The 26,940-nt window shown below is 36.8% G+C and overlaps 2 protein-coding genes across 3 annotated transcripts in view; both read left to right on the top strand.

Annotated features, from left to right (window-relative positions):
* atp8b2 (ATPase phospholipid transporting 8B2) overlaps nt 1-17,798 on the top strand; it is a 57,393-nt gene extending 39,595 nt beyond the window's left edge. The window contains exons 25-33 of one of the 2 annotated variants that reach the window (XM_049479976.1): nt 3,832-4,055; nt 4,426-4,509; nt 4,629-4,874; nt 5,822-5,960; nt 7,568-7,698; nt 10,270-10,782; nt 12,240-15,614; nt 15,699-15,803; nt 15,930-17,798. In XM_049479976.1, coding sequence (XP_049335933.1) covers nt 3,832-4,055; nt 4,426-4,509; nt 4,629-4,874; nt 5,822-5,960; nt 7,568-7,698; nt 10,270-10,782; nt 12,240-12,338 — 1,436 coding nt within the window. In that variant the 3' untranslated portion in view covers nt 12,339-15,614; nt 15,699-15,803; nt 15,930-17,798. Of the gene's footprint in view, nt 1-3,831; nt 4,056-4,425; nt 4,510-4,628; nt 4,875-5,821; nt 5,961-7,567; nt 7,699-10,269; nt 10,783-12,239; nt 15,615-15,698 lie in introns of both variants that reach the window. The other variant, XM_049479977.1, reaches the window with a different exon arrangement.
* Nucleotides 17,799-19,168: 1,370 nt separating this feature from the next.
* Nucleotides 19,169-26,940, top strand: part of il6r (interleukin 6 receptor) — a 15,198-nt gene continuing 7,426 nt past the window's right edge. The window contains exons 1-4 of the mRNA XM_022674177.2: nt 19,169-19,499; nt 22,706-23,155; nt 24,071-24,301; nt 25,639-25,762. Of these exons, the coding sequence (XP_022529898.2) occupies nt 19,418-19,499; nt 22,706-23,155; nt 24,071-24,301; nt 25,639-25,762 (887 nt within the window). The 5' untranslated portion in view covers nt 19,169-19,417. The remainder of the gene's footprint in view (nt 19,500-22,705; nt 23,156-24,070; nt 24,302-25,638; nt 25,763-26,940) is intronic.

The raw sequence follows: 26,940 nt of genomic DNA, 5'->3' as shown, positions 1-26,940 counted from the left end.
TTATTATTTTAAATTATTAACAAGGATTTGGTCAAAATGTTATGCTTGATTCATATGTGTAGCATCTCATCACACCATAAGGCATTAGACATGCAATTAGCATTACGCTAACCGGTGATTATAGGCTTACACTGTTTGTTAGCTACACATGTGGCACTACATGTGGGTGAATTGGAAAACCATGGCTTAAGGGGTAATTTTTTTCTTTTATTGGGTTTTTTATTCTCTGTGATTTTATTTCCATCTGAAACAACCATGTACGTGTTTTTCTCAGACGTCCTCTGAGAAAATTACAGGCTGAATTATCTACTGTTTTTCTCTGAACTCCGTGGTCCTCCAGTAATTTTAGTCCCGTCCGGACGCACATCTCTCCCTGAGTTTCGTCTCCTCGCGTTTAATAAAATTACACTTTGGGCGCACGGGCATTTCCATGGAGATCCATGTAAAAACACAGCAGCGAGTGGAAATGGAGGAGCTACTGAACGCTGTGATGTCATGTTACGAGAAAGCCAAAAACTCACTGGTCCTCCTTTTTTTTTTTTCAATTGTAGTCCGGATGCAGGACTTTTATCACTGTTGTGTAGAAGTGTGAAAAAGTTTCCACAGACGTCCCCCTGAGAAACTAATCCCACACAGATAGGGCTTTAATGATGGGGAGTTCTTCAATACTCAATTAAGATATTGGGAATGTTCTCCATCTTTCGTGAACAGGAAAACACAGTGGATACTCCCCGCATAAACTCCAGCACAACATTTCCCTTTCCACTAAATGTTAGCGCTCACCAGTGTAAATATATCTGACCTCCATTGTTGAGTAAGCGTGTTTCCCTCACCCCAACATTCAAGCGATTGGCTGAAGATCACCATTAAAGGGAAGATAGGCGACAGTACATTGAAGCTTCGCGTGTCTGAGACTGGGGGGATTTTACTGCTGACCCAAAGGCCAAAGCTACTGCCCCACATTCTAGATGGAATGAAAAACCCAGCCAGGAAAAACATTTCTACAGAGCTCCACTCTGATACCAGTGTGTATGTGAGGCTGTGTGCATGTTTGTTTGTTTTTTTACTGCATCTCTAAAGGAGAAATCCCCTCACAGATATAGCAGATAATGCATTGTTTCATTGTTGACTTTAACTTGATTACAGACAGTATGAACCCACAATATTTTATGCTTTATCTGTCCAAATTCATTTTATTTGTGACTATACACCCATTCCAGCATTTTCAGACCTGTAACACATTTAAAAATAACAAAATAATGATGATGACTTCAAACAGGGGATGTCAACTAGCGAGTATTATAATCATAATTTGGTACAAAAGCAGTATGCATGAAAGGAGCAATACTACATAGAATAGGGAGTTTCTATAATTTTATTTCTAATTTTTCCCATTTTCTCCCCAATTTACACAGCCAATTACCCAACCCACTCACTAGGACTCCCCCTATCACTAGTGATGCCCCAACACTTCAGGGGGGTAAAGACTGACACATGCTTCCTCCGATACATGTGAAGTCAGACTCCGCCTCTTTTTGAGCTGCTGCTGATGCAGCATTACCGACTAGCATCACAGCGCTATTGCTCGGAGGAAAGCACAGTGACTCGGTTCTGATACATCTGCTCACAGACGCCCTGTGCTGCAGACATCACCCTAGGAGTGATGTGGGGAGAGAGCGCCATCTACCCACCCGGAGGGAGCAGGGCCAATTGTGCTCCCTCTGAGCGCCGGCAGCTTGATTGCAAAGCTGATTGACACATCATGGCCCAACTGTTAAAACTAGAAAGCATAACAGACCAAAATGCAATAACTTTTTTTTGTGTATTTATTTATTTATTTTATTTTTTTGTGTTTTACTTCCAGTGCTCACGCTAAAAACACGATAATTGGGGCCTGAATAGTTGCTTTAAATATATATTGTACATTGTAGTTTAATTACAGTAAATGTGTAAAGATCAAGATTGTTAAAAAAAAACGAATAGTTCTTCTTTTAGCTGGAACTCCAGCAAAAACAGTGTTAAAAAATAACAAACAGACCTAATAATTTTTGCAATAAAAAAAAGCTATTTTCATATTTCTCCCTCTACAGTGCGTAATGCTTTAAACCATTCAAGGAATCAGGAGGAACTCAGATCTCAGAATTCTTAGCACTGCACCAAGATCCGTCAATCCATTCCAATCCATTCCTTCCATAGGAAATGAATGGTCGCCTGTTGCTTTGTTGCCTGTCATAAAAAAAAAAAATCATAGCATCTAGTCAAGGCAGAAACACCAAGAAGTCACAAGAAGGAAGTCTACAATCATTGTCTGTCAAACATGGTGGAGGCACTGTTGGTTACAGAGCTTAAGTTTGGTAGTTTATTCATTATGAATCTGAATTTAAAGGCAATTTTGGGCTTTTCAGTTGTTTCTTTGAACTGCTCTTTGTCTGGCCCAGCCTGTAAACATTGCTGAATGTTCTCTGTTCTTCACTTCCTTCTGCTTCGGGAAGAAAACACGTCTCAGAATTCTCATCATGTCACAACCATGTTTCATAAGGATGCCGTTACTACAGAAGCCGCTGGCAGTGATATTACCGCCAGGCCTCTGTGCTTCGTCCTGTAACATTAGTTTCAACATAGTTCCTCTTTATTTTTTCGGCTGCGTGCTCCCATAAACAGCAGCTGCCATTAGACACTGAGGAGACGTTTGACCCTATAGTCTCTAGTGATCAGGCTCAGTTCTGGTAATGCAACTAAATGATTACAGAGTCTGACGTAAGAATATCATCTATCTGTGAGAATCACAGAATCTACTGAGACTGCAGTATGCAGTGAGGCCCTTTACTCATCACACTGCAGGACACTACTGTACTGTATCAGACTTCTGATCAGAATGTTAGACTGTTTAGACACTTTAGAGCCATGAGGCCATGTACAATTGTACTTTGTCTAAAAAATAAAGGTTTACTCAGTAAATTTACTCAAAAATGTGTTTTATATAGTGCAATTTTAAATCTTTAGGGTGGCGCTACAGTCTAACTGCTGCTCATTAAGTTTGCTTCACTGTCAAAAGCCTCCTAAGCTGGAAACATCATGTGATATAGGGAGTTTAAACCAACAGCTAAGAATAAACAGCAAGTAAATTGAGGGGGAGGAGTCGACAGAATATTATTTTACACAATGTTTAATCAGTCATAGCTGGAGATCATTTAGGCTATAACATTTTGTGGCTCAAGATGTATTGTTGACCACACTGAGATGCAGAAGGATGTCTCTGAAAAATATTTCACACTTCTACTCAGTGATAAAACTTAAAAAACAGGATTACCAGTGAGTTTTTAGACTTACTCTGTCACATGACCTCATCACGGCGTTCAGTAGCTCCTCCATTTCCACTCGCTGTTGTGTTTTTAACGCTGATCTCCATGGAAACGGAGCGCGCCCAAAGTGTAATTACGGTGCGCGGCAGTGCACAAATAGCTATTTTATTAAACGTGAGTTGATGAAACGCAAGAGATGTGCGTCCGGACGGGACTAAAATTACCGGAGGTGCACAGAGTTCAGAGAAAAACAGTAGATAATTCAGACTGTCATTTTTTATCTCAGAGGACGTCTGAGAAAAACAAGTTTATGATCGTTCTGGACAGGAATAAAATCACAGAGGATAAAAACCCCCATAAAAGTGAAAATTACCCCAGAACCCCCTGAGAAACTGCTTTGAGTTAACTCAAGGTGTTTAATTAATCAGGCCTAACTTGAAACTTAAAACAGTGATTAAACATAATTAGAATAACAGAAAGACAGGTTGAACTAAGGTCTTCCTGCACATTTCTTCTTTTCTCTCCCCAGCGGCTCATATCGGCGTGGGCATCAGCGGTCAGGAGGGCATCCAGGCAGTGCTGGCGTCCGACTACTCCTTCTCCCAGTTCCGCTTCCTGCAGCGGCTGCTGCTGGTTCACGGCCGCTGGTCCTATCTGCGCATGTGCCGCTTCCTCTGCTACTTCTTCTACAAGAACTTTGCCTTCACCATGGTGCACTTCTGGTTCGGCTTCTTCTGTGGCTTCTCCGCCCAGGTAAAGGAGCCAATGAAGGGTGGTGGCTATAGTCCAGAGTACTGTAGTGTAATATACTAGACCCACATGTATATCATGGTCAGAGAAAAGTCGTGACCCACTTAAAAAAAAAAAAAAGGCTTCATTTTTTACTTTTATACTTTAAGTAGTTTTAAAACCAGTACTTTTACTCTTTTACTTAAAGAGTAAAAAGTTTCATTCTATACTTCTTCAACTTCTACAGAAGTATTTAAAAAAAACTAGTATCTATACTTCTACTTCTTTAATACTTTAAAGGTTGTTTTCTAACTGGTCCAAAATCTAGCCCTGTAGAACCAGAGCTCTCCATCCTCCAACTTTTTCTCCATGATATGTTTTCTGTCTCTTTTAGACGGTGTATGACCAGTACTTCATCACTCTGTATAATATTGTATACACATCGTTGCCTGTCCTGGCCATGGGCATCTTCGACCAGGTATTCATACAATGGATTGTTATCAGACCTGTAAAAACACAGTGAATACACAGTGCAGACAAAAAAATAGTTAAAATGCTCATTTTTAGTCTGAGATTGCATCTTTCCCTCTCTGTCAGGACGTTCCTGAGCAGCGGAGTCTGGAGTACCCAAAGCTTTATGAGCCGGGTCAGCTGAACCTACTGTTTAACAAGCGCGAGTTTTTCATCTGCATCGCTCAGGGCATCTACACCTCCGTGGTTCTGTTCTTCATCCCGTACGGCACTCTGTCCCAGGCCACCCAGAGCAACGGCGTCGCCCTCGCTGACTACCAGACATTCGCCGTCACCACGGCAACCGCCCTCGTCATCGTTGTCAGCGTGCAGGTCAGTTCATCCACTTTACACATCTGTTAAAACAACAGTTTTTTGCTTGAAATCAAAGTTTTTTTGAAGTTACTGGGAGTAAATGCTGTGGTTTTGTAATGTATTATTAATTAACTGAAGGAGGCTGCAGTTAAATTGGTACTTTGGTAAGAACCTTTTACATTAGTTTGATAATTATAATTGCTCTGTTTTTATTTCTTTTCTTTTCTTTTCTTTTTGTGATCAGATATTTATTTATTTTCCATTATTAACAATAAAAATTTCCAGGCCTGGATAAGTTTTGGAAAAATAAAAATAATATTTGGAAAAGTCATGTAAATTTGATCTACAAATGTTTGTGCTTTTAAAAGTTTATCAATGGAGAAATGCTAACACACGTTTTATTATAAAAAATTGTGTTTCAACATTTTATCTGATTAATTTAGGCCTACTATTATCAATTTTAATTGTAGTTTAAGTTGATTTTTGATATTATTTTCCGTGTCTGCACTTTAAAAATCATTTATGGTAATGAAAATTTGTCTTGAAGGAAAAAATAATGGAAATTTATTGGTTCAAACATGTATGAACCCTGATGAAGCAAGCAGATTCCCTTTTTCCGTTTCCATCAGTTTTATTACTCTCTGGATTTTCTCTTGACTTCCTTAAAAAGTACTTTGTGAATAAGCAATTTCACATAGTATTTTAGTAGCTTTGGGAAACACTCATTTATAACACAAGCTTTCCTAAGAACTAGATAATAAAATATATTATAAAGCTTTTGGGAAAAGCCTCGCTGCTTAATCTTATCCAGTGAAACTATGATCTAATCTGGAGTCCCTGTTAATGATTTTCAGAAATAGTAATGGACATATGAGTAAAACTGAATCATGCTATACCTCAGTTTAACTATTGCTATTGCTGTATGTGTGTGTGTGTGTGTGTGTGTGTGTGTGTGTGGTGTGTAGATCTCTCTGGATACAGGCTTCTGGACTGCTATTAACCATTTCTTCGTGTGGGGCTCTCTGACCGCGTACTTCACCATCCTCTTCACCATGCACTCCAGCGTCCTCTTCAACATCTTCCCCAAGCAGTTCCACTTCCTGGGTGAGAGAAAAACACTGAGGCCTGTTTTTTGTAGGTACAAGGAGGTGGTCATAATGTAATTCTTGATCTGTGGATGTTTACATGATCCTTTTAAAATAATGACAAATGTGATACATTGCTCCTAAATGCACACGTTTTGTTAATATTTGATTTATTTTATTTTGCATTTGCACACCAGGAGACGTTATTCAGTTTTGTGTTGCCTTTTGTATATGCATTAGGTTGATTTTTTTGTGTGTATTATTTATTTGAGTATTTTCAATAGAAGGTAATGTCACCTTTTATAAACATACTGAAGAGTGTAATACAGCATAATGCAATATTTAAGCTCTGTTGTTATAATGAAGTAAGTAAAGTTAATATTTTATGCAGAATGCCAGCTATTCCTACCTACTGCCAAAGCTGTTTTCCTCTTTTTTGGGAGATATTGGCTTTTAAGCTTTGTTTAAATATAGCCTACAGCAGTGGTTCCCAACCTTTTTCTTCAGGGACCCATATTTTTACCATTGTAAGCTTTGGTGACCCAACATAACAACCCCCCCCCCCCCCCCCTTCCCCCCCAAATGTAAAAGATGTAAGTGTATAATTGGGTTGGGGGGGGGGGGGTTAGAAATGACAAATAAAAACTGACATTTACTATAGATGAATAAAATAAACACGTAAAAAAGTAAAAATTGATACATAAAACATAAGGAATTTTTATCTTATGAAGAAAAAAATAATAATTAAATAATTAGATCAATAAAATAATACAACTATTTAAAATGAATAAAAAATAATTTATATAAAAAAAAAATAAAAAAAAGAATAATATCAGTTTCAGTTTCAGTTTCAAATCAGTAAAACAGCTCCCCAAAACCTCAACCTGTCCAAATATTGGACAATAATTGATTAACTTTACAGGCCCTCACTCATTTTCATTTATTTAACTAAACTGAGTTTTATATTCTTATATTATTATATTCAGCCTCGCGCTGAATTCAGCTCCGCGCTGCCGGAGAGAGCGCCCGCGCGCGCGCCAGAGAGAGAGAGAGACAGAGAGAGCGCAGCGCAGCGCGGCGAATTTTGCTTACCCTAGACTATATATAGTATTAAAATTAAACCCCTTAAAATCAAGAGGGCTTCGCGGCCCATCGTGGATCTTTGGCGACCCATAGGTTGGGTCGCGACCCATAGGTTGGGAACCACTGGCCTACAGTATATTAAACAAATTATAACACTCCTATTATTGCACAACTTTGTTTTGTATTCAATTTTGCATTTTACAACAATAAACATAAAAGCTTCTTTTCAGACTAGATCAAAATATGACCAATGTGAAAGTTTACATTTCACTGTTTAATGCAGAACAGACTGTAATTTAATTGTTAATTACCTTATGGGGGAATACTATATAACAATATATAGAGCATTATAATAGTTGCACGACATACCGATATTGTGGGGTTTATTTCGTGGTGTGAACCAAACCGTGATTTTTTTTTTACACCGTTAAACCTCTACCAGTGTCTGTTTATTAACATGTAAATGGGAAGTTATTTTTCTCTTGTGGTAAACTGGACGCAACTTTGGAGTGAAATACTGTCTGTTTGTTTGTGTTTTTTTAGGAAGTGCTCACAATACATTGGCACAGCCAGTGGTGTGGCTGACGATTGCATTAGCTACAGTCATTTGCATTGCACCTGTGCTTGCATTCCGCTTCCTCAAACTGGACCTCAAACCCCAGCTCGCAGACACCGTAAGTGTATATGTGTTGTGTATGTGTGTTTGTTAATGCTTAATAGCTGTGTATGCATTCACGTGTGACTAAGGGGTTGACCACAGCCCAAAACACCAGAGGATTCACCAAAAAAAATGCATTTCTATTTTAACACTTTTCCAAGGAACAAACAAACGGTCAAAACAGAGAAATTCTTCGCTTTCCGTATCCCAGCTGGGAATGCCTGAGTCAGAGTGCAGAATTAAGCATGATAACGTGGGAATCAAACCCACAACCATGCAATCAGTGACCCTGAGACCCAGCTACTCCTAAATTAAGAAGTTCTAGTTGCTGCGCTGGTCCATTATCTTGGTAGCTGTAATGCCAATAGTTTATAACAACTTTTATATGTTAGAAAAGAAAAGAAGAAGCAGCTGGCCTTTCACACCGAGGACGTCACATCCTGTTTACCAGATCAGAACTTTTAACATAAGTCAGTGCTTGGAAAAGGTCTGCTCAGGCCCACGTTGTCACATATTAGCCTGTGTCTGTCCTGTGTTTTTCCCTCTTTTGGTTTTCTGTGCTCCTGCCCTGTTTTCCTGTCTTGTGTTTCCAGCCATGTGCTTTTTTGAGCACATGGCATTGTTTTGTTATTGTTCTGTCTCCGCCCTAGCCCTGCCCAAGCCATTAGTGTTGTCACCTTGTGTCTCATTTGTAACTCCGCCCCCTCATTACTTCCACAGGTGTCCCTAGTGTGTGCCTGTGTATAAATACCTCATGTGATCCATTGTTCTCTGTCGTGCTTTTTGTTTGACCGTGTCCTGTTAATCTTTCCAGATCGTGTTTTAATGTTTTGTTTAGCCTCAGACCTGTTGTGTTTTTTGTCTTCAGTTTTCCAGGTTTGCTTTATGTAGTTAGTTTCTTTGTTATTTTGGCCTGTTTGTTTCAGTCTTTTAGTTTATCTTCTGGTGTATAGTGTTTGTTTCAGTAACCTTTTTCTTTATAGTTCTTCCTTAGTGTTTTGTTAGTTTATTTTGTAAATATGGAGAATAAACCTGACTTGCGCTTACATCCTGCCTCCTCCATGTTACACACGTATGTCAATACAGCTGTAGAAACATCTGTAAATATACAGAAGGGGGGGCTAATCAAATAAAAAGATAATGTTTTACCCCAGCTAGAGCTGATTGTGACATTTAAAAAACAAGGCAGTAGGACTGGCAACCTTCAGATCAGGCCAGGGCATATTTTTTTAATTTTATGTACGTGACTATTTGCACCCAGGTACATGTAGCATTTGCAACACAGGGAGGCTAATTACAACGCTTAATAAAAAAAAGAATAAAAGTGTCTACCAACGAATTCAAGGGAGAATAAATACTCAAATTCTAATTCAAATGTTGAGCAGAATTTGGTTCCATCAGATGTTTTTAAAGTACTTTTTAGCATCTTCGGTGCAATTTCACACTCTCACCAAAAGCTAACTTCAGACTTTTCATCTAGGATGAGCTAGTTCACTTTGCAATGCAGTTTACTCTAATGACTGTAAACATCTTATTTGCTTGTATAATAAATAATAATACAGCTAAATACCAGTTAGAGCCTGGGATTCATACATTAAAGTGGTAGCTAGGCAATGCCAAGCCTCTTATTATTTAGTGAACTTTAGAAAGAAGATGAATCATATGGGTAGATATGTTCTTAGATGTTAAAATGGCCAGTGTATTTAAACAAAACTAATATTTAGGTGTAAGTTAGTAAAAAAGAGAGATTCGAGTTGTATCTCAATTTTTATTGTATTCTTTTTATTTATGCATACTTTGAATCTGGTAGTTTTTACTTTTATTAATTGTGTGGAAATGTCATGATAAATGGACTTATTTTTATTAATATTATTATTATTAACAGTAGGACACACCGATACGTATTGTATATATGGGTGCAAATAGCTTGTGCCTTTTTTTTATTCTAGCTAGAAGCATCAGCGTCAGCTTGTGTGTGTGTACATATTTTGGCCTATTCCCAAGACTATGGATGTGTGTATTCCAGCTAGGGGTGGGCGATATGGCTTTAAAATAATATCACGATATTTCATGGTATTTTAGCAATATGACAAAACACTGATTTTTTTTTTTTTTTTTTTTTTTTTTAAGAAAACACTACTGCAACAAAATTAAAATTAAATTATATTATTGCATTCAATATGAAATGGCACACCCTTAACTGAGATATTAAAAATTACAACTATTTTATCAGATTTGTTACAAAAGTTAATGATCCAGAATGATGTCATGATACTAATAATAATAATGCACTTAAAAAATCTCCATATATTCAGGATTAAAGTAAAATAAATTATACTGGACAGATATAACCTATAGTCTCTAGTAGATATATAATGGGAAATTAAAACAGTGTGATTTTTTCTTTTGCTAAAAACAGCCAAAAAGTAGTACCCTGATGTGATAATTAGGGGTGGGTGATATTATGGCACGATATTTCAGGGTATAACAATATCGTTCACGATATTCAAAAATGTTTGCAATATTATTGTGTACGATACGATATGGCACAGGCACTGATTTCCCCTCTCTCCTTGTCTCACTGAAGGTGCGTTACACTCAGCTGGTGCAGCAGAAGAAGTGGAAGCCCGGCGGGCGGGCGGGGCGCAGGGTGGGCGGAGTCGGTGGATCAGGAGGCAGCGCTATGGGCCGGCTGGGCCGGGGCGGCTCCCGTCGCTCGGGTTACGCCTTCGCTCATCAGGAGGGGTTTGGGGAGCTGATCACCTCGGGGAAGAACATGCGCCTCAGCTCGCTCGCCCTGGCCTCGTTCGCCTCTCGCCACAGCGCCATCTGGATCGACACGCTGCGCAAGAAAAAACACGCCCCTGTCACAAACGCATACAACACTCCGCCCACTGGAAACAGCAGCCCCGCCCCCTCACTGGCCCCGCCTCTCTCCACATCATCTTCCCTGAGCGGTCCTCCTGAAACTACTCTAGACGAGGCGGGAAAAGTGAACAGTGACCCCACCCTCATCAAGAGCCATAATGATGAGCAGCTGAATGTGGCTCTGAATGGTGCGCAGGTGGAGACTGGAGGATGCAGTCCACAGGTGACACAGGTGAACACAAGCACTTGCTTTTGTATTTTTCTTTAAGACCTTAAGACATGATATCCACAATTCAGAACAGAACAGTCTGTTTGGGTTTTTATTAGAAGTCTGTAAACATCGGAGTGTTAGAGCTTAGATCGGGCCCAAAAAATCCAGCCCGACCCACCCTGTAAAATACCATTATTGAGCCCGAGCCCGATTTAAACCCGACATTTTTTAGTAAGTAGAGCATTAAAACTAAGCATTTAAATAAAATTAAATAAACATTTTAGACTGTTTGAATGTTTAGTGAAATCTGTTTATAATGAATTAACACTGCAACACTGAAGAAGAGCTATTATTTAAAGATAATACATCGGAAATTAGGCTACAAGAATGATGTCTGAATGACTCTAATTTCAATCAATCAACCTTAATTTTCACTCAGAAAAAACACCCTCATTTTGACCCTCATTTACAAGATCAAAGGGATTAAAAACATTTAATAATAAATATAAAATAATAAGGTTTATTTTAAAAAAAAGAAAGAGTACTAAAAAAAGAAGTACTAATTTAAAATCAGCGATTAATATATATAAATAAAATATATATGTAAAACCATAAAAACGAATTGACACATAAAAAGTAAAAAATGTATAAATATGTAAAATAAGTAAAAAGATAATAGTAAGAGTAAAGTAAAATGTTAAGAATGATAAGAAATAATCGTATTGTAATAATAAAATAAATAAATAAATAAAATAAATAAATAAGAAAAGATAAACTAATAAAAAAAATATTTTTATCATTAAAAACAATTTAACATGGTTCAAGAATATAAAATACTTTCTAAATAAACAAACTTTTTTATTTTGAGCTTATAGCCTATATAAAAATATAGTATTACTATTAGTAGCTACACACAGCGCTACAATGCATAAGGTGCTGCATGATTATAACATTCTAACACAGTTTGATTTTTATACTTTGCTATATTGTGATTATTACACCATACCTTAATTTAAAATAAAAATAGCATAAAAAAATACTTCTACTCACAAACCATTTTTTTAGCCCGGGCAGAGAATCTAAGCTCTTCTGGGGGTATGGACACACATTAAAAGGATCACAATTTAATTTAATTTTATTTTATTTTATTTTATTTAATGACTTTTGACACTTTTGAGATACTAATTCCAGGTAGACATGCACACCCATGGCTGCCACAGGTTGATATGGTTCCAGGTAATTTAAATAAAGAGGAAACCGTCCTGCAACGTCCTTTTAACAGCAGAGTCTCTGATGGGTCTGAATGAGAGGAAATGAATAACAGCCTTTCTTTCCGAGATGATCAACTACAAGATAAGCGTGTGGCAGGATGCAGCTGTCTGAGGGGCATTTCTGCCTTTTATTTAGCAGGTAATGTTTCATCAGTACTCTAAAACTCTGTGTTCTTTTTTTATTGTTTTATTTATTTATTTTTTTAGGAAATGGCGCCAGGCTTAAAGGGGGCGGGAGCTCGGATCAGTGGTGCCAGCAGCCCAGGTCCACCAATCACTGCTGAGGAAATAGCAAGTGGCGAGTGAGAGGTGCAGGCATTGGTACACCGACCTGTGGGAATCTTATTTGCATTCAAGGATGCTGAAAATGGTCTTTTTCATCCGAGGACAAGCAGCCATAGCGACTAGCGATGAGGAGGAGCCGACTGGTGAAGCCTGATTTGACGACAGGCTTAAAGATAGATAGACACTCACACACAGACACAAACACAAACAGATAAATACATACAAATATATTATACTATATGTCCAAAGTAAAGAAGAAAAATGTTATAGCTGTAAAACAGTAATTCGTCCAATAGTCAATCAAAGATTGTCCTACCTATTGTCTTTACAGTCCTACTTACTGTTAAAACACCAGGGATGTCCAGTATTATCCATGCTAAGCTAAGGTGTGGCTACAGGTTTTTATTCTTTAACTTGTTTTATCAGCCTTCAAACTATTAAATCAATCACACAAGCTTCTGCTTGACTAGAATAAATACAGGGGTTGGACAATGAAACGGAAACACCTGTCATCATTTTAGTGTGGGATTTTAGGTTTCATGTCTAAATTGGAGCAGCCTGGTGTTAAATCTTTTTGGCCATTAATTGCACATTGCACCAGTAAGAGCTGTAAGAGTGTGAAGGTTCAATTAGCAGAGTAAGAGCACAGTTCTGCTCTAAATATTGCAATGCACACAACATTATGGGAGACATAACAGAGTTCAAAAGAGGACAAATTGTTGGTGCACGTCTTGCTGGAGCATCTGTGACCAAGACAGCAAGTCTTTGTGATGCATCAAGAGCCACGGTATCCAGGGTAATGTCAGCGAGATACCACCAAGAAGGACCAAACACATCCAACAGGATTAACTGTGGACGCTGTAAGAGGAAGCTGTCTGAAAGGGATGTTCGGGTGCTAACCCGGATTGTATCCAAAAAACATAAAACCACGGCTGATCAAATCACGCAGAATTCAATGTGCACCTCAACTCTCCTGTTTCCACCAGAACTGTCCGTCACCACAATCAATTATTGTGCTCTAAAACCAGGTGTTTCAGTTTCAGCCCCTGTTCCAACCCCTGTACCTGCAGCCACGTAACCCTTTGCATATAAAATAGGACACCCCTTCTTAAGGTGGTACAAAGTGTTCTTTAAGAGATGCCTGCTTTGAGAATCACTATTGCTTTCCCAAAGAATTGTTAATGAAGATCTTTGAGTGTAAAGAACCTACAAATGCTTGAATGTGAACCTTCACCTGATGATGTAAATGATTTAAACGTTTAAAAAAACGTTCCCTTTAACAATTCAGAGGTTCTTTTAAGGTTCTTTACACTCATACAGATCTATACAATACATACATGTTTTCTAAAAGAAAGGAACAGTAGTTTTCCTACAGCATCCCTGTAAGAACCTTTTGTAGCATCTATTTAATGTTATAAGGTTGCCACAATACCAGTTTTCAATCAATGCTGTGATGGAAAAAAAGAATTAGTACAGAGGCTTTCCAGCTTATCTAAATACAGAATTTATTTACGAAACAGTATTAGACGTTGGAGTATTGATTTGTGTGCCAAACACTTTCCACACATTGTGAAACCCCTCTAAACGCAAATGTTGTAGCCAGCCAAGACACAACAAGACATGCTTTGTAAATTTTGTTTCTTTAGATTCTTACTCAAGCTGTGTGGCTAATGTGGCTAAAAAGGAACTGTATGCTTTTTTCCGACTTATACAAATAATGCAAAAAAGAAAACAAGTTCATGTTCATAAAGTTTTAAGAAAGTTCATAAAGAAAGTCAGTATTTGGTGGTTTATAATCACAGTTTTCATGCTTCTTGGCATCATGTTCTCCTCCTCCACCAGTCTTACACACTGCTTTTGGATAACTTTATGCTGCTTTACTCCTGGTGCAAAAATTCAATTTTTTTGATTTAGTAAAATCTAAGAAACTCATCATTTTTAAGTGGTCTCTTTTATTTTATTTTTTTTCAGAGCTGTATTACTGATACACACATGACACTGTAGTTTAAGGACTGTTAAATGCTATAACTGCACAACTTCAGGAATATGAAATCTAATGTTTCGTCCATCTGGTATCCAATACATCAGACCTTAAACACACAAATACTTATAGTAATACAGATGTGGATGTTACCAGGGATATCATACACACTGCTATCCAGTGACCTTTGGATAGAATTATTTATTTAAATAAATAGTTTCTTTGATTTTACCAAATTAAAAAAAAATAATGTTTGCATCAGGAGTGGCATAAAGCTATATTTATAAAAAATTAAATAATAAAATAAGCTGGTTGTCCTTGCTGCTTTAGTAATATGCCTGCGGTTAAAATAATGCTGCGATTTTCTTTCTAACTCCAGTTTTTAGCTACATTAGCCTCGTAGCTTCAGTGTAAATCTAAAGATGCAAACTTTCTATCTTGGTTGAACTTTGGCTAAAGGGGGAACTGAAATGGAGATTTTTGGCAAGTTTGCCGCTATAAATAAGGCTGAAATCTTCAGAGCTTTGCCACCTACACAAACCTGACTGCTAAATGTTTTCTATTCAATGTCTTTTTTCATAGCGAGAAGGATCTCAGAGATCCATCAAGAAGGGAAAGTTCCTCTGTGTCACAACATTAAGGGCTTTCCCCCTTAGCTGGGACTGTGATATGTGACTTCACTTCAACTGTCTAATAGTGAAAGATTATATAATGTCCGCTGCAACACTTGGAAGACATTTTCAGCAACTGGAGTCAACCAAACTCCAACCAAATATCCTACATATCACCTCAACTGTCCTTTATTCTGTATTACTGACCCGTGTTTAAAGATGACTTTTTGTTTCACGTTTTATTTTATAATTTATCTCCTGTACATCAAAATGTTTTGGACACCTCCTTGTTTCTTATCAGATCCACTGATTGTATAGGGCATATTGTAGTTCTATAATTACAGGCTGTAGTCCTATATCTATTTCTCGATGCTCAGAACCCCAAAGGATAGAATACCACCACAGAGCAGCTATTATTATAATTATTATTATTATAATTAATATTATTATTTAGGTGGTGAGTCATTATTCTCAGCACTTCAGTGATTAGCACTGATTAGCATGGTAGTGGTGTATAAGGTGTTAGTGTGTGTTGAGCTGATACAGTGAGTGTGGATCAGATACAGCAGCAGTGCTTCTGGAGTTTTTAAACGCTTCAGTGTCACAGCTGGACTAAATAGAATAGTCCCCCAATCCAAGGATCCTGCGGGTCCTTAAAAAGTCTTAAAATGTGAGCTAATTAACATTAGCGGGGAGAGAACTAAGGTAAAGGGAGAGCTAACTAACATTAGCGGGGAGAGAACTAAGGTAAAGGGAGAGCTAACTAACATTAGCGGGGAGAGAACTAAGGTTAGCGGGGAGCTAGCTAACATTAGCGGGGAGCTAGATAACATTACCAGGGAGAGAACTAAGGTAAAGGGAGAGCTAGCTAACATTAGCAGGGAGAGAACTAAGGTAAAGGGAGAGCTAGCTAACATTAGCAGGGAGAGAACTAAGGTAAAGGGAGAGCTAGCTAACATTAGCAGGGAGAGAACTAAGGTAAAGGGAGAGCTAGCTAACATTAGCAGGGAGAGAACTAAGGTTATCGGGGAGCTAGCTAAAATTAGTGTGAAGCTAGCTAACGTTACCAGGGAGAGAACTAAGGTAAGCCGATAGCTAGCTAACATTAGCGGGGAGATAACAAAGGTCAATTGAGAGCTAGCTAACATTAGCGGGGAGCTAGCTAACATTACCAGGGAGAGAACTAAGGTTAGTGGAGTGCTAGCTAATATTAAGAATTATGTCTACATTTTTGGGCCTAAAATTATATTTATCTATGTCTTAAAAAGGCCTTAAAAAGCATTAAATTTGACTGTAAAATGGTGCAAGAACCCTGCAATCTGACATATCCAGCCAACAGCTTTATCTACAAGGTGGAACAGCTGTAAGTTGAGGACAGTGAGGGATGATTAAACACATTGTATTAAAAACTCCAGCAGCACTGCTGCTGTATCTGATCCACTCACTGTACCACCAGCTTAACACACACTTACACCTCATACACCACCACCATGCTAATCACTGCAGTGCTAAGAATAACCACCCCAAAAATATAATAATAATATTAATACTAAAAAATAATAATAGCCGCTCTGTGGTGGTTTTCTCTCCTGTGAGGCCATAATATTCTGACTTGACTGTGATGAATTGCTGATTCTGTGGCTTTTTTGCTTTGTTTTTCCCGCATTCTATACTTCTTCCTTTCTTTTTTTACTTTTTGCTGTATTTCTTTTTTATTTGTTCCTTATAAAAACGAAGTCAGTTTCATTTTGTTCTTCTGTTCGTCTTTCTGTTTTAGGAGAAAAACAGGATGTCAGCAAAATGTTTTTCTTTCTATTTCTTTCTATGATTCTTTTTTCTTTATTGAAATTGAAATTGAAATTAGTCTGTCTTGCTATATGTATTTTGTGATATTTATTTCTTCATAGAATAATAGTCAGTCTTGCTTTTTTTATTTTTCTTTTTTTTATCATTTTTTTGTCCATATTTCTTTCTTACTTTTCTGTGTCAGGCTACGAAACTTACAGTTTTTCTATCTTTCTTTCTTTAAACTTTAAGGCTGTGTAATTTCAAATTTAATTTTGGTGTCTTTCAGTATTTTTCTCATTGAGAAACACGGGGACAGTATTTTTTTTCTTACCTCAGACATCAGCTAAGTGTTGTTAACAGTCTTATAAACCAGAAAAGCTTATGATTTTTTTGGACGACAGACGACCCTGTAATCCAGTCGCAGCTCCAGTGATGGCCGTGGACCAGTGAGAGCAGCACTTTTAAGCTGTAGTTCTCTGTGAGAACGTGAACAGAACTCTGAACTGAACTGAACTGAGTAAAACTCTCACTCTACGTCTTCATTCATGATCTTTTTTACACCATATTGGTGCTCTGAGCTAAAAACCTCTACTGCACTGTTGAGCTGGACTGCTGAAGTTACAGAAACTCAATTTTGCTCTTCTGTTTCCCAGTGGACTGAACTGGAAAAAGATTGTCACACCATGAAGAGCTATCAAACGCATCCCACCAACAGTCTGAATCTATACGTGGCCTTAGATACACGTGCTGAACGGAATCCATAACTGTTGTATGTGCGTGTTCATGTCTATAATCGCCCACCGAACCGCCATGCTTTTTCCTCTGTGGATGAAAAGACAGAAATTGAGAGGTGCTCCACCTGGACTGACTCTGTGCGTCTGTGTAGTTGTGTTTGCTCTGTGTGTAGGCATATAGCTGTCTATTGCAATAATAGAGTCCAGCAGAACCAGCTAAAGCTAATGACCCGTGGTCGCCCCTTTTCAAAGTGTTCAAAATGACGTATTAAGAGCTGTGGATGAGCCTCATCCTTATAGAGGAGTTGATGGGAATTGGATAAAATGTTAATAAAATCGTTAATGCCTTCTTTAAGAAGGAAACGTCCTTTGTGTCGATCTCTCTCTTTGAATTCTGAAGCTTTTGTGTTAGAAATGAGAACATCGATGCTCATTTACTTGTGCTCATAATGGAAAATGAGGCTCTGAAATGAGCATCCGATTCGATACTCTATGCCTTTTGCACTCTTGTTTCCAGCACCTTCATCAGTCAAATCTGAATTATATATACAGCTCTGGAAAAAATGAAGAAAGCACTTCAGTTTCTGAATCAGTTTCTCTGATTTTGCTATTTATAGGTTTATGTTTGAGTAAAATGAACATTGCTGTTTTATTCTATAAACTACAGACAACATTTCTCCCAAATTCCAAATAAAAATATTCTCATTTAGAGCATTTATTTACAGAAAATGAGAAATGGCTGAAATAACAAAAAAAATGCGAGTTCATATTCATAAAGTTTTAAGAGTTCAGAAATCAATATTTGGTGGAATAACCCTGGTTGGTTTTTAATCACAGTTTTTTTCGTGCATCTTGGCATCATGTTCTCCTCCACCAGTCTTACACACTGCTTTTGGATAACTTTATGCTGCTTTACTCCTGGTGCAAAAATTCGAGCAGTTCAGCTTTCCCCGTTTCCCAGAGCTGTATATATGTGTGTTACTATAATGGTATTGTGTATATTTGACTATGTTTATCATATATAAGTTGAACTCTTTAAAAATCTAAACAAAATGTCAATATATTTGTTAAACTAGGTCAACCACATTTTCATTAAAATGCTAATTTCTTACAAAAAATATCCACACAGTTGTGCAGCTTGTTATAACAGGGTGGACAAGGGTGACGACAAATAAAATAAGCTTTATGAAGCTTGAAAATATTATTTTGGTGTGGTCTTAAATCTTATACGCTGCCTGAGTGGTTCAGGGAGCATGAGATCATCATTTTCACACATGGATTGAAAGAGTTAAATAAATTTTTAAATAAAAAACACTGGATTGAAATAAATCTTGTGATGTTGCAGAAGCTTATCGAAACAATGAGTGTAGTATTTTTATATATAGTAATTATAAAATAGTAAAATAATTAAGGTCTAGGTCCAAAACCCATTCATTCCCAGTTAGTACTGCAAAGTGCTGCCCATATTTTTTATTGGTGATTATCTAATTGAAGCAGCAGTAATATGGTGTTAAGCTGTTGTTGAGGTTAACCATTGTGGCCCTTTGACAAACAAACAGTGTTGGTTCATGTCCTGATGTTCTGTTGGAGGAGTTAAACATTACGCAAGAACACATACAGAGAAAAAGAGAGAGAGTGAGAGAGAGAGAGAGAGAGAGAGAGAGAGAGAGAGAGAGAGAGAGAGAGAGGGCAAAGCAAAGGGGGCTGGGTTTGGGGGGAAATCTCCAGCCCATATCTCCATATCAATCTCCACACTCTGAAAACCAAACTTTAGAGTCCACAGCAGCAGCAGAACTGCCAGAACCGGACCAGAACCCTTCTGGACTTTATCTCCTGGGCTGTGGAGCGGTTCTCCCGGGGTCGTTCTGTCTGTGTTGTGGGTTTCTGTCTGTCTTCCTGTTATTCTCACTCTCACAGCTGCTGGCTGAGCTTCTTATGTTCCTGCTTTCAGCTCATTACGGCTCCAGTTATGCAGACTGAGTGACCATGAGGCTTCTGCTGCTGCTGCTCGGCCTGTTTACTGCCAAAGTCCGGAGTGATCAGCAGGCTGAAGCATGTCCTCGAAAAGGTGAGTCAGGGCTTGGGATTTTAGTAAAGATCAGCAGGATTTACAGAGATCACTTACAGAGAGTTAATAAGGGTTTATAACAGGTTTATAAAGTTATAACACGGTAATATACTTAAAATAATAGTTTTTTTAAGTTAAATTTTTTTTCCTAATCTACTTTTAGTGATGAAGTTGAATTATTATGGAAATTATCCGTTCCACCTTAAAAATAGCTTCAGATACCAGAATGGAACCGCTGCCCAATTTACTATTTAAGTGTTATTATAACAATGTTGTTCATATATATATAATTTATGAGTCAGGGCTTGGGATTTTAGTGAGGATCAGCAGGATTTACAAAGATCATTTACAGAGAGTTAATAAGGGTTTATAACAGGTTTATAAAGTTTACATTTGTTTCCTAAGCTACTTTTAGTGCTGAAGTTAAATTCTTATTTGCAATTATCCGTTCCACCTTAAAAATAGCCTCAGATACCAGAATGGAACCGCTGCGCTATTTAATATTTAAGTGTTATTATAACAATGTTGTTCATATATATATAATATATGAGTCAGGGCTTGGGATTTTAGTAAAGATCAGCAGGATTTACAGAGATCACTTACAGAGAGTTAATAAGGGTTTATAACAGGTTTATAAGTTTTTTAACAAGTTATAACATGATAATATGCTTAGGATAATATTTTTTTTAAGTTTACATTTGTTTCCTAATCTACTTTTAGTGCTGCAGTTGAATTATTATGGGAATTATCCGTTCCACCTTAAAAAATAGCTTCAGATACCAGAATGGAAGTGCTGCACTATTTACTATTTAAGGAGGAACAGACAGTTCCAAAATAGAAGCTGTGTTATTAGAAAAACTATTATAACATTGTTATATATAATATAATATATAATAATATTCAGTCAGTATATATATATATATATATATATATATATATATATATATAGGTAGTATTGTTAAGTATTGATAAGTATTGATATTACTATATTAACTATTATATTGACAATATTTACAATAGAATAGACAATAGGAAACTAGATTTTTACAATATTTTTAAAAATCTTTACGATATAAGGTATACTTAATACAGTATTTTAATAAAACTGTATTTTACTATTTTTATTATATATATATATATAAACCAAACTGAACTGCTTGAATTTTTACACCAGGAGTAAAGCAGCATAAAGTTATCCAAAAGCAGTGTGTAAGACTGGTGGAGGAGAACATGATGCCAAGATGCATGAAAACTGATTGATTTCTGAACTCTTAAAACTTTATAAATATGAACTTGTTTTCTAAATTAAGTACTTTTCTAAATTTAGCAGACTGGGGGAAATGTAACAATATACTTAGTGTGGCATTAAAATATATTTTATTTGCTTTATTGCATTTTTTTTTCGCCAAAATCAAGAAAACTGTCTGAACTCTGTGAAAACTGCACAGTAATGAAGGTAGATTTAGCACTAAAAGAACAGGGGTGATATATTATTACTCCGACTTAATACTTTTTTAATATTAAAATAAAATCTAAAGTGGTGCCATACTTTTATGAAGTGAAGCCAAATTTCTTAATTTGATCAAACCTTTAATTTAGATTCCTGCATTAGAAATTATGGAAATTAATGTTTTTTTTTGGAAATGAATACTAATACAGGTAATAATACTGGATAAATTTTTTTAGTTTATTTTAAATTTACTTTACGATAGTTTAAAGCATTTGTATTATTTCACTAAGAGAATCTGACCTAGTGTGGAAGAAGGAACTGAGAACAACTGAGGGGTTTCATTGTGCAATGTAGCAGTTTATCTGTGCAATCAGTCAACCGCAACACACACACACACACACACACACACACACACACACACACACATTAAGCCCGGAAATAATGTTTTTTAAATTACTTTTATTGTAACACCCGCCCAAAATAACGGACCATCTCTATTCCAGGAGATGAGCGAATAACATTATTGCAACACAGAGAACTCATACAATCCCCTGTAGAGTTACTGACTTAAGACGAGTGAAAAAACGCCAAAAAAAAAAGACCTTTAAAGGGGATTTCCAAAAAAATATATATATATATATATGTAGAGTGGATTTGATGTGAAATGGATCATTGAACAGAAACTGACGGACTTAGACTGTTTTACATCCTAAATGCACATAAAAAAAAAACCTTTCTATTGTTTTCTATCTATTTGTAATATAGTTTTTATGCAAAATTTGGCAGATTCTTTTACATTTTTGTCTTTTTTTGTTATTCAGTTAAATTCATAAAATTTTAAAAAGAAAAAAGAAAGAAACGCACTGTACTTTGTCCCCCTGGAGTCTAAGAGCTTACAGACATACTGAGGCAGTCTGACATGTCTTGACATTTTGGAAAATTAAACGTACCTAAAGTAGTTTGTTCCCAAAGTGCTACACATGCTTTTATTTAGCACAAACTTCTTAAAAAAAAAGTTAAATATGTGTAATAAAATTATGTTTTGATTAAATCAACTCCAATATATATGGAAAAATATATATATTTTCAAAGGTGCTGATAAAACATTAAAAGACAAAAAAAAAAAAACACATTTCAAACATTTCTAGCTCAGACTTTTGTGCTTTGAACACTGTTTGCTGTAAAGCTCTGGAAAAGAATTATTCGATTTTACCAAATTGAAAACCTCACAAGCCATCAAACCAAACTGAACTGCTTGAATTTTTGCACCAGGAGTAAAGCAGCATAAAGTTATCCAAAAGCAGTGTGTAAGACTGGTGGAGGAGAACCAGGTTATTTCAGGTTATTGCACCAAATATGATTTCTTCACATTATTTGAGGTCTGAAAGCTCTGCATCTTTTTTTTGTTATTTCAGCCAAATCTCATTTTCTGTAAATAAATGATCTAAATGACAATATTTTAATTTGGAATTTGGGAAAAATGTTGTTAGTAGTTTAAAGAATAAAACAACAATGTTCATTTTACTCAAACATAAACCTATAAATAGCAAAATCAGAGAAATTGAGAGCTGTATACATATATATATATATATTGTATCTGAGTGTATTACAGACAAAAAACATATTTCTTATACTCTTAAGCTCGTAATGACTCATAATGTGAAAGCCAATATTGAGATGCTGGAGGAACAGCTGTACAGTTTCCTTTAACTGCCATTAAAATCTATTTTTAACTTTATATATTTTCTTTTCTCAGAGCCTCCTCCAGGCGTGCTGGCTTTGACCCTGGGTAGTGAGGTGGTGCTGGACTGCAGCGGGCACGTCTCTGTGGACGGGGTGCCTGTAGTAATGCCTGCGAAGTGGAAGGACAGATTTGGGGGGACACAGGGAGACACAGACGCCCTCAGGACGTCTCAGAAGGAAGTGAAAAATACCGATACCTCTGGGACTTTTAATCCCACAGTCAGGAATTCTGCTGCAACTCAGACGACCCAAAACACGAATACCGCTGGAATTTACAATAAACTCCAAAGTGCTGCTGCTGATTCTACTGTTAAACCTCCTGTAATCACAACAGAGCAGCAGAAGAGGCCTAGCAACGATTTCACTGTCGGACAAGTCACTCAGCCACAGAGAGTGGGCGGAGTCTCAGAAGAGGGAGGAGCTTTTAGCATAACAATGGAAATGGGGATCAGCTCTGAGCGAGGTAAGGGTAAATACTAATGTGATTATTACTGATTTAAACACATTTACCAAGTTTAAACATACTCAGTGCTGCAGGGAGACTCACTGTCTGCCTGTCCTGGACTCTAGATCTCGCTCTAAAGACTGCATTTCCCAGAATGCACCAGATTCTATCCTCCCGGATAAGCCAGATCACGTGACGCTTCGGCATTCTGGCTCCCCTGACTGGAAATGGCTGCATTTCCTGTGTCCCCTTGTATAAATACCCCCTGTTTCTGAGGATTATCCCTAGCTATCCCTAGCTCCCTTTTTGTTTGTTTTGTTTGCTGCTTTGTTACAGACTTTGTTTTATTATTTGGGCTTCTCTTTTGCCTTGCCTATCCGTCTCTGTTTTGGATCACCTGTTTATGACCTGTTCTCTCTGGTTTGTTGAATCTTGCTGCTCTATTTGGATTTTTACCATGCCTGTCCCACGTAACTATTGCAAATTTCACCACTTTGCTAATAAACTTTATGTTAAATACCTGCGCATGACTTTAGTAGGGCTGTAGGGCTTTAGTACTTTGGTTAGATAGCAACCGAATGCTTTGTATGTGCTTTGTTAACCTGTATAAATCTATGTTAAATGTTGGTTATAAATAATAGTTATTATATATATATATATATATATATATATATATATATATATATATATATATATATATATATATATATATATATATATACACAATTTATGTTATTATATGTAAGCTGATAAAAGTAATTATGCTTTAAAATGTGCATCAGATTATTTTGTTGTTAAAGTCAGTTTCCAATTGACTGAAATATTTCAAACTAAATTGTAGGCAATAATAAGCAATATGAATATTCTCTGCTTTCATATGAATTTAATCCACTGTTGTGTCACTAAAATGACATCATATCCTCCCATCACCAGGTATCACTGCTGAGTATGAAGACTATGAGGATTATGAGGACGGGGACGAGGGTCTGCGGGTGACCAGAGCCATTAAAAGACAGACGCGCTGGACTCGGAGCGGCCAGAGAATTCGGAGCATAAAGAGAGGAGGAGCTTTGAGAATTCCTGCCCTCCAATTGGCCGATTCTGGGAACTACAGCTGCTATCGAGATGACAGACTTGTATGGTCTGTTAACATCAGTGTAGGAGGTACAACTAAAACAGTGTGCATGATATTCCTTCTTCCAGTTTTTTTTACTACATATCATTCCTGTTATGCAAAATCCTTGTATCTTATTTTGTATATTCTCCTCTCAGCTGCCACCTGTAGTAATAGACACTAGGGGCCCTATCATACACCCTTAATAGGGCACATTGATGTTCGTTGCTATCTTAAACCCCTTTAACAGTGTATTTTCACACCTTGCACCAAGGCTGTTACAATAGCGTAAAAAAGTAGTTTCGAGTTTAGGAATAAATCTACACTGATGGGTGTGGTGGTTTGGAAGTGAGGTTTGTTCAGGTAAATATCTGGCGTGTTTCTACTTTGGTGCCAGAAAACCCAGTTGCGCCACTGACTGATTAAAACCCTGACAACAGTTAATCCTCAGAATCCATTTACACACATGGACGTACTGCAGAGCACAAACCAGACTATTACCCCAACAATAAACAGAATAAAGAATAAAATAACATTGCTGTTCCCTTAAATGAGCTGCTGTTGTATCTTTACAGCGTGAACGTGCAGGTCAGTATCCGTCTCTGCCAAAACGCACAAAAGCGCCGCACTGTTAAGATAAGAACGAATGATAACTGGCACACTGATTGGTTTAGTTCAAGTTATGCCCAAAATTAGCCACACCCATAATTGATTAAGAGAATTAGTACATACTGATAAATCACAGAAGAAGCTTACTAAAAAAAAAAATATATATATATATATACATAAACTCCGCATAGCATAGCAGCCAGCACCAGGAGTCTATGTTTATGTATGTCTATGACATTATCGACATAAATATGGCGGCACTCGGAGCTAGCGTTATGAGATGTAAACAGTGTTTTTTTTTTTATTTTGAGGCTGAATAACAGTGGAAAAAAGAAATTTATCAGGGTAAATTATGCCCCGTATCACCCAGTCTTATGGGTGTTTGGATGAACTGTTAAAATATCTGGATCTCAGAACGCTGTGGGAGAACGGAGGTGTGCTATTCATCAAAGATAAGAACTTTTTATCATGTTTTACTACAACAAAAGTCCATTTTACACCAGAGTTCTCCTTTAAGGTGTTAAACAGCCTATATATTTTAAACATGATATCTCATTCAAATAACAAATTGAGCAATACTGAGGTTGACTTTTCCATATGTCCAAGTCCATAGAGTAATTTATAGTGGAAGGCCTGGGTGTCTGTGGATAAGATTAATGAACCGCAGGTTAGAACAGTTCAATGTTAACCAGTTATTATTCTTGCTGATGATCCACAAACACTTGGGAACTGATATCCAAACATTTTTCACATTTTCCAACGCTCTTATCTCTCTCAGTTCACCCAGAGAGGCCTGTGCTGTCCTGCCGCAAGAAGTTCCACAGCAGTAAGGTGCGCTGTGAGTGGATCTCCACGCAGCCCGTTATCCCCCGGCCTCAGTGCTACCTGCTGATCAGGAAAAGGTGAGTATGATGAGTTTTGTGATGCTGTGTGTATTTTACAGTGGGTGTTGTGCTTTCTTCCCACACAAAAATTCGCTTTATCATTCTGGGGAAGTCTACACCCTAAGGGATGAACCAAGTGATGTTTCTATTGGGCAAAAAAGCCTATATCATTTTAACTAGAGAGAATTACAGCTTAACCCTTTCAGACTCTGCGTCCATTACAATGGACAGCATGTGTTTCCTTTTCCTTTTTTATGTATTGTTGCAAATAATGCTAATTATTACTATTAAATACTGTCCATCAGAATAGAACATTAACCTGCCAATTAAAAAAATATTTTTAGTAGCTTAGCCCCATTCTTATATTTTTCACTGAAACATAATTCAGGTCTAAAAGGGTTAAGCGTCTTCTCTGGGTTTGTCAGACACTAGAGGGTGCTTCTGGGTGAGTTTAAAATGAATGGGTTAATTTGAGGGATCGTTTTTATACTGAAAAAAAAATAATTTTTCAAAACAGAACAATATTAAATGTTTCAGTACCCAATACATAATTTCAAAGCTTTTAAACTTATATATAATTATAATCAGCTCATAATAGTAGTAGTAACACCAAAAGCAGTGTGTAAGACTGGTGGAGGACAACATGATGCCAAGATGCATAAAAAAATTGAAGTGATTAAAAACCATTTCTGAACTTTAAAACTTTATAAATATGAACTTGTTTTCTTTGCATTATTTAAGGTCTTTTTGTTATTTCAGCCATTTCTCATTTTCTGTAAATAAATGCTCTAAATGAGAATATTTTTATTTGGAATTTGGGAGAAATGTTGTCTGTAGTTTATAGAATAAAACAACAATGTTCATTTTACTCAAACATAAAGCTATAAATAGCAAAATCAGAGAAACTGGTTGAAAACTGAGAAACAGAGAAAATTGGCAGGAAGAAAGATCTATGGTCTTTTAATGATTTAGAGTAGCTCAGTGTAAAATACAATTCAAAATAAAAATAAATTTCTTTTTAATAAATGTATTTTAGAATTATTAAAATTGACTTTAAATATAATAAAATTTTGTCTTTGATATTTTAGCCATTTAATTCCATTCACCCCCATTCATTTAGGACTCACAACCTACTTTATGTTATTTTAGCATTGTGTAGTATTTTCTGATATACAGTGGCTTGTAAAAGTATTCGA

Source organism: Astyanax mexicanus, chromosome 6 (genome assembly GCF_023375975.1).
Source record: "Astyanax mexicanus isolate ESR-SI-001 chromosome 6, AstMex3_surface, whole genome shotgun sequence".
NCBI lineage: Eukaryota > Metazoa > Chordata > Actinopteri > Characiformes > Acestrorhamphidae > Astyanax > Astyanax mexicanus.
This window is presented reverse-complemented; position numbering and strand designations above follow the sequence as displayed.